This window comes from Myotis davidii, unplaced genomic scaffold, assembly GCF_000327345.1.
Source record: "Myotis davidii unplaced genomic scaffold, ASM32734v1 scaffold313, whole genome shotgun sequence".
NCBI classification, from domain to species: domain Eukaryota; kingdom Metazoa; phylum Chordata; class Mammalia; order Chiroptera; family Vespertilionidae; genus Myotis; species Myotis davidii.
The window spans coordinates 1,974,990-1,982,739 of NW_006286275.1; the positions used below are offsets into that span (position 1 = coordinate 1,974,990).

At 36.4% G+C, this 7,750-nt stretch overlaps 1 protein-coding gene across 1 annotated transcript in view; it reads right to left on the reverse strand.

Annotated features, from left to right (window-relative positions):
- The window catches only part of COL21A1 (collagen type XXI alpha 1), a 108,270-nt gene that overhangs the window by 15,648 nt on the left and 84,872 nt on the right, over positions 1–7,750 (reverse strand). The window contains exons 16-18 of the mRNA XM_015560047.1: positions 5,374–5,418; positions 3,184–3,237; positions 2,120–2,173 (exon numbers count right to left, since the gene is read on the reverse strand). Coding sequence (XP_015415533.1) covers positions 2,120–2,173; positions 3,184–3,237; positions 5,374–5,418 — 153 coding nt within the window. The remainder of the gene's footprint in view (positions 1–2,119; positions 2,174–3,183; positions 3,238–5,373; positions 5,419–7,750) is intronic.

Below are 7,750 nucleotides of genomic sequence, written 5' to 3' on the forward strand. Positions count from 1 at the left end.
TGTTCTAAAGATCTACCTACCACAGAGTGTCAACCTCACCCCTGCCCTTCTATGATAGCTTTTTGTCCCACTGGAGCCAATGATACTGAAGGTATAGTCCACATACATACACTTGACAAAACTGGCAGAAATAAGCTAATAGGGAGGTCAGTAAACTATGACCCAAAGTGGGTCAAACCTAGCCCAAAGCATGTTCTTTTTTTGTGTGTGATTTTTTGTTTTGTTTTGTTTTATTTTTTAATATGGAATGCTTCACAAATTTGCGTGTCATCCTTGGGTACGGGCCATGCTAATCTTCTCTGTATCGTTGCAACTTTAGTATATGTGCGGCCAAGCAAGCACCAAAGCATGTTTTTGTAAATGACGTTTTAGAACACAGGCATATCCCACATGGCTTGTGTTTGCCCATGGGTGTTTTTGCAATAAAATAGAAGAGCTGAGTCGTTGCAACAAAGACTATGTGGTCCTCAAAGACTAAAGTACTGTCTGGCCCTTTGCAGAAAAGGTTTCCAACACTTGAGCTAATTAATATACTGCATGAAAAGAACTTAAAATGTTTCATTGAAAAGATTGCATTAATAGGTATAATTTTAACATCCCGAGTCTATTTTTAACTAAATGATTGCTCAAGTACAAGAGGAGGGAAGTTAAACTTTATAGTAACTCACGTAAAAATAACAAACTGTGTGATATTGGAAACAACCACTTGCCTCCCCAGCCAAATCTGCGAAATCAACAAATGCCACAGATATCTTTTAGGAAAAAGCCAGCAGATTTAATTAACCTCCGGCTAAGTAAGGAGTCAATAATGTGAAGTGGCTAATTTTAAAAAGCTGATGAATGGGGAACATCTGTAGTACTATCAAGAATGAAAAATAAAAAATCTGATGAAATCTTAGATTGTATTCTCAAAATTTAGAGAATCTGGAGTACGATGGGAGAGTCGTTGTATCTCAGATACTTGAAGAGTATACAACTACTGCACATCTTCTTCACAAAATGACCTTGAGAAGTTATGGAGAACCTCTGCTCGGCAAGGGGAGTCACTCAAAGGTTTTACCGCAACTCCGCACACCTACTGCTGCTTGGACCCACAATACTCCAAGAATCCACATGGGTCCACACTGGTGAAAGGGCAGCTACTTTTCCCTAATCACTAGGGTCCCATGACATGTTATCCTCTCTTTTTTAATGCTTCAGAAACTCAAAGTACATTATGTCATCTACTCATTTAGTATGTCAGGTTCTATTCCCCTGGGGGGTTGGGGGGGAGTCTAGTTAAATGTTGAATTTAACAGTAATTATATAACTTTCTTTTGAAAGATTTTCCTAGAATATACTCATTAAATAGTTGAGAATACTTCCTGAGTCTAGCCAGGACATATTTAGTTCCATCCTAAAAAAAAAAAACAAAAAAAAACCAACAACAAACAAACAAACAAAAAAACACACACAAAAAAACACACAAAGTAACAACAACAACAACAAATAGTTTTCTCAGCACAGGATTCTATATACTAGAAAATGGTCATAGTGTGGTATTACAAGAATTTCATTCCTACCATGAGAATACCTAACCTGACATCCTAAATATTTTCATCAAGCTTGCCTTACTTTTTTAAATTCTGAAAGTAAAGATAATATACTATCTTAACCATAGTCCTTAGGGAAGAAATACCTAATAAAACTCACTACAAGGCATTTCACATTTCATGAGTAAAAATTCCATATACATTCCACTAATAAAAATATCACAGAGAGGACTGGAAAACTGGTGATTATGCTCAATGGTGACCATTAATGCTTTAGGTCAGTGGGTTTGGCACTAAACTTCGTAGAACTCCACGTGTTCCTCAGTGCCCTCTGAGATGCCAATAAGGGAGGAGGAGCTGAATAGTGAGGGAGCCTAGAACCTTCCCAGTTTAAACCAGACCTGCTTTACTTTAGTCTGTTCTATATGCATAGTTTTTGCCTAAGATTTTATTCCTATAAGTGATTGTTCCTATAACTAAAACCATATTCAAAAGAAAATCAATGTAGCTAGTTAAAACTTTTATTGAAGTACATAAATGGTCATTTGACACGAAGTTCTCAATCTTATTGTTTGTCCTATATTTACCTTAGATCCTGGAGTTCCAGGCTGACCTGGTGAGCCATCGCTTCCCATCAAACCCTACATTTTTAAGTGGGAATTCAAGAGAAATATAGAGGAAAACATTTTAAAAATTTAAATTCATTTCTAAGCCACACATTCCCATAACAATTGATCCACTTATTTGGAAAATTTCCTTACACACATCCTAATAAAGGATAATAAAGTAAATAAGCAACCTATACAAGATAGAATGAAGACTAGCAGAGCCCTTGTAAATTTTTGCTCAAAGAATCTACAATAGCACAAGTTACTGAAGGGCTGGTAAAGGACAGATGTAAGGAAAAGTTTATTTTTTTCTATACTCATTCTTCCCTTTATCATGAGGGTGAAGAATTAGATTTCTGCATAAGATGTTACCTTGACCAACATTACTTAGAATTCCTATTTTCTTGAACAGTATTTTGAAAGAGTTACAATCTAATAAATTCTTTGAATAAAATAATCTCTTCAAGTTACAAAATGGCCATATTTTTAACTAACCATATAATTTATAATAAGACAATGATAACCACTCTAGCAAAAGGACCTGATTTTTGTTGTACTTTAAATACCATCATGTATACTAAAAATATCTACTTTCTCTTAAATATGGCAAAGGAAATGTGATGAGCAAAATAAAAGTTCAATTAATAGCATCAGAAAATATAATCTCAACATGGCCATATTAAAAATATCATGTCATCAATGCTATGCTTTGCTGTTAATTTAGGATGGCATTGCAATTATAAAATGTAAAATATACTAGTTAATAGCACAGTATTTGAAATATTAAAAATTTATTTTCTGGTTTATCTATAGTAAGGTCTCTGATCTTTATTTGGGTGGTCAAATTTTTGAGAATCTGAAGAAATCTAGACTTTTCTAGAAAAATGGACATAAACATTATCTCTTTCATACAAATGGATGGAATTGGTGAACCTCAAGTATCTTATGGCTGGACCCCACCAAGTTTTGTGAACTCCAGAATAAGAACTCTTGGTATATAGTAACAATATTTCAAACCCCTGATAATAATGACATTAACATACAGGTATCCCCGGAGCTCCTTTTTTTCCTAATGGTCCTGGAGGCCCAATTTCTCCCTAAAAATCAAATACAGATCACATTTAAAATTGGAAATTATCAACTCATTTCCAGAAATTTTCTGACCCAAGCACTACAGAATGAAAATTCAATACCAATCAGCCCAGTGTGGTCTGTTTTCCCTTTCTGTACTGTAAGAAAGGAGCAAGGCAAGGCTGAAAACTCAGGAATTGAACACCTTAAAGACCTGGGGTCTGTGGACTTACAAAGTCAGATATTTTCATTAGGAAATCAGGTCTGACACTTGCCAGTCTTTCGAAGATGACCTAGCAGTTCACCAAAAGGTGAGACAACAGGGGGGAATAATAAAGAAATTTTTTTTTTACTTATCAGAGTTTAAGATCTATGATAGTAAAAACAAACTAATTAAAAAAATGAATACGGAATAACAGCATTCAGGTTTAAACTTCTGGGATTGTGGCTCACTGGGTGCTCCAAGGGATTCTCGGAATCCAGAACAAACACAAACAAAAACAAAAAACAGAAAGAGCATCTTCTGTGAGAAAATGCCAGTCTTCTAAGAAGTAGGGGAGGTCTTCAAATATCCCTCATTTTAATAAAATATACTCTGGGTTGAGGCTATAATTATGAGATTTGGAGCTGTGCAGGAGTCAGAGGATTGGGGTTGTCTGAGAGTGCATGCTCAGCTCAGCAAACTGACTGCTGGACCAGCCATCTGTAGAGGCAGAACTTTCAAAGGGGGTTGAAATCGTGTCCATGCTACCAATTGGAGGCAGCTCTCCACCTCCAATTAGGCTGACAGGATTCCCACCAACTAAGATAAGCAATGAGCTCACAATCAACCAGAAAAAAAGAGGCAGCAAGCTACAAACTGAGACTCAACAGGAATATCCACAAATGACAGAAGCAGAATTTAAAACTGTATATGAAATATTTACAAATTAAAAAATGAAACCAGGAGGACTAGTAGAACTGAAAACAGAATAAGAAAATTTAGTAAGAACAAAAAGATATTATTAAAAATTAGAACTTGCCATGGCCAGTGTGGCTCAGTAGTTTTGGAGTGTTGGCCTGCACACCTAAGGGTCTTGGATCCAAATCCTGGTCAAGGGCACATATGTGGGCACCAGTTGGGGCCGGTGCAGGAGGCAACCAATCCATGTATCTCTCTCACATTGAGCTCTCTCCCCCCACCTATCTCCATCCCAACTCTACCTCCCTTCCACTGTCTCTAAAAAATCAAGGGAAAAGATATCCTCAGGTGAGGATTTAAAAAAAAAAAAAAACCAACAATTGATTTAAATAGATTAGACACAGTGGAAAAATAAGTACACTGCAAAATATATCCAAAAAATTGAACCAGAGTGTAAGACAGAATAAAGAATATGAAAATAAAAAACTATTTAGGGATATACTGGTAGAGGACAAAATTAGAAGGGATAAATATATCTCACAAGAATTCCAGAAAGATGCAACAGAATGAAATAGTAGTAAAACGGAGGTAATGGTTGATGTTTTATAGAGTTAATACAAATGATTCCACAGAGCCGGGAAGCAAATTGAGTTCCCACCAGGATGAATAAAGAGAAATCTTTATCTAGATACACCACAGTGAGTTTCAAGAACACTAAAAACAAGGAAATACCTTAAAAGAATCCCAAAGAAAGGGACAGACACAAATCAATGGTCATTAGAATCAAAGCAGATTTTTCATAGTAACAACAGAAGCCAGGGGACAATAGAAGAAATTTCTCAATGTGTTAAGAGAAAATAATCCTCAATCTTGAATTGTATGCTCTACAAAATTATGTCTCAAATACAGGAGTAAAATAAAGATATTTTTAGTTAAATCAAAACTGAAAGTTTATTATCAAGATATCTGTACTAAAAGAACTTCTAAAGGAATAGTTCAGGAAGTAGTAAAATTACTACTAAGAGCACAAGACAGAAAAGTAACCTAGTAAAATAGAAAGCAAGTATGTAAATGCAAATTTATATTATCTGGATAAAATAATAATAAAAACTAATTTGTAAAATAATAGCTTCTGAAATTATATCATATTTGAACAATGGACTTGCCATGAATGTAGTAAAAATGTATTCTTGGTGAAGACACATTGCCCTTTTAATAAGCTGATTCAGGCCCAAATCTTTCAACTTTCATCAATACCCACCTTTTGTCCCATTAATCCTTGGTTTCCAGGAAATCCTGGGATTCCCTAAAAAGAAATAAAATATATTTTTAAATAAAATGTTAACTGTATCATTAGAGAATAGGTAATAATTGGATTTTAACTTATAAGTAATGCATAATTTCAAATATATCCATTTACAGTATAACACTTCCACTTATAATAATCCAATTTGGAAAACAGGAAATTTATGAGAGCTGATACTATATGAATATCTACGATATTAAAAGTTTAAAATAAAGGCTTTCAAAAATCTCTGAGGATATTAACCTTGGTTCTTCCTTCAGACCAACATAAGTGATAAAATAAGGACATTTCATCTAAACACATCCGTGTGTTACTTATCAAGAATAATGCAAAAAAAAATTGTCAAATTAGAGTTCAGATTCAACACAACACTTCCAAAGGTCCTCACAGTATCACCACTATAATTAAAAACTGATGAAACTAAATAATTTCCTCCAAACTGAGCCTTGAAATACCCAGAAACCTAATTCCTTGTGTAAAATATGGTAATCTTTCTCCTAATGATTCCCTTGCTAATAAAATCATAAAGAATATGCAGGCCACAGCTTGTGGAGAGACAGGAAAACAGAGAGGTCTTTCACATGGCTCAACCCAAATGTATAAGTCCTCTAGCAAGAGTCAGAGGAACTTAATGTTAATTTTATAAATTTGAGAATAACATTAGAACATTTATTAATGAGAAAATTCTACTCAGTCTTTCAATACATTTATCAAAATGATCATTTCTCACCCAAACAGTGATGGTGCTAATCACATTAATCAATTTTCATTTTTTTATTGTTTTTCTTAGCTCCTTTCTCGATGACACTTAAGATGGAATAATTACTGTGTGTGTGTGTGTGTGTGTGTGTGTGTGCGCGCGCGCGTGCGCACACAATCTGGCAGGGAAGGGAATGTGAAAGAGAAAGAAGTTGGGCCCCATCAGTATTTTTCTGAAAGACCTCTGCATCATTAGGGCTTACAAAAAATAAGCAGTGCGCTCCTCAGTAAATCAGGACAAGTGGTAGAGATGCCACTATCAGTGAAATCAGTTATCTTCTATTACAGGGACAGTCTGCCATAATTTTGCCTTTCACATCTTGATTTTATTAATACAACTAGAGGCCCAGTGCACAAAATTCATGCACTGGAGCCGGGGGGAGGGGAGGGGCGTCCCTCAGCCTGGCCTGTGCCCTCTCGCAGTCTGAGACCCCCTGGGGGATATCCACCTGCCGCGTAGGCCCGGTCCCCGAGCCGGCAGTCAGACATCCCTCTAGCAATCCGGGATACCTCGCTCCTTACCACTCAGCCCGCTGCTCCTTAGTGCTGCCGTGGAGGCAGGAGAGGCTCCTGCCACCACCGCTGTGCTCACCAGATGTGAGCCTGGCTTCTGGCTGAGCAGCCGTTCCCCCTGTGGTAGAGCACTGACTACCAAGGGGCAGCTCCTGCATTGAGTGTCTGCCCCTGGTGGTCAGTGTGCATCATAGCGACAGGTCATTCTGCTGTAATGGTCGCTTAGGGTTTTATTATATAGATTCTGTTCAGTGTAGGGCAGGAGCATATAGTTCTAGTTTAAAACTCCACTTGAATTATAAATTGCAATTCAATTGTATTCTACTCGGCTCAATTCAGTTTGCCAGGGCTCTCCACCCTTTGCACGGAAAAAAATGCATGTAAGCAATGGCTACCTACAGGTGTTTGAAGTCTACTTGAAAACACAAGCCTTTATAAATGTACTAACTAGATATAATATAAAATAATAGTAAATTTCAATGTAACATTATAAAACATGAACACAAGACATTCTATAAACACTCTAAAACATAAAGCAAAAGTAAGCTGAGTTTTAAGTATAATGAACATAGGATAATATAAACTGTATCCTTATATACAGAAAATTCATATTCTCAAAGAAATCAAGACCAATATTGCTTAGAATAAAGGCCCCATTTAAATAGATAGCACCTGCAACCAAACCACACACACACACACACACACACACACAATCAGTTTAGACAAGTTCTGAGTTTAAATAAAATCTCCTTATAAAATTGTATCAAGATGGCCACACATTATTCTATGCTGATACAGTTGTGGCAACAGTCTCTTGGCCCCAAGAATCCCTAATGGGGTCATGTAATTGCCCATGATACAAGCAAACCTGAAAAGCTGAAATTTTGCTGCACAGAGTAGTCCTTTATTATTTAGGGTTTCATCACTACTCAAGTCTCTATGCCCTTCATAATCTATGATAGTAATAGGAAATAGTTACAGATATCCTGACTTGTTTCTAAAGCCAAATTAGGAATCAGCAAGTCTGCACCTTCACTCTGGGCTGGGGGGGGGGGGGGGG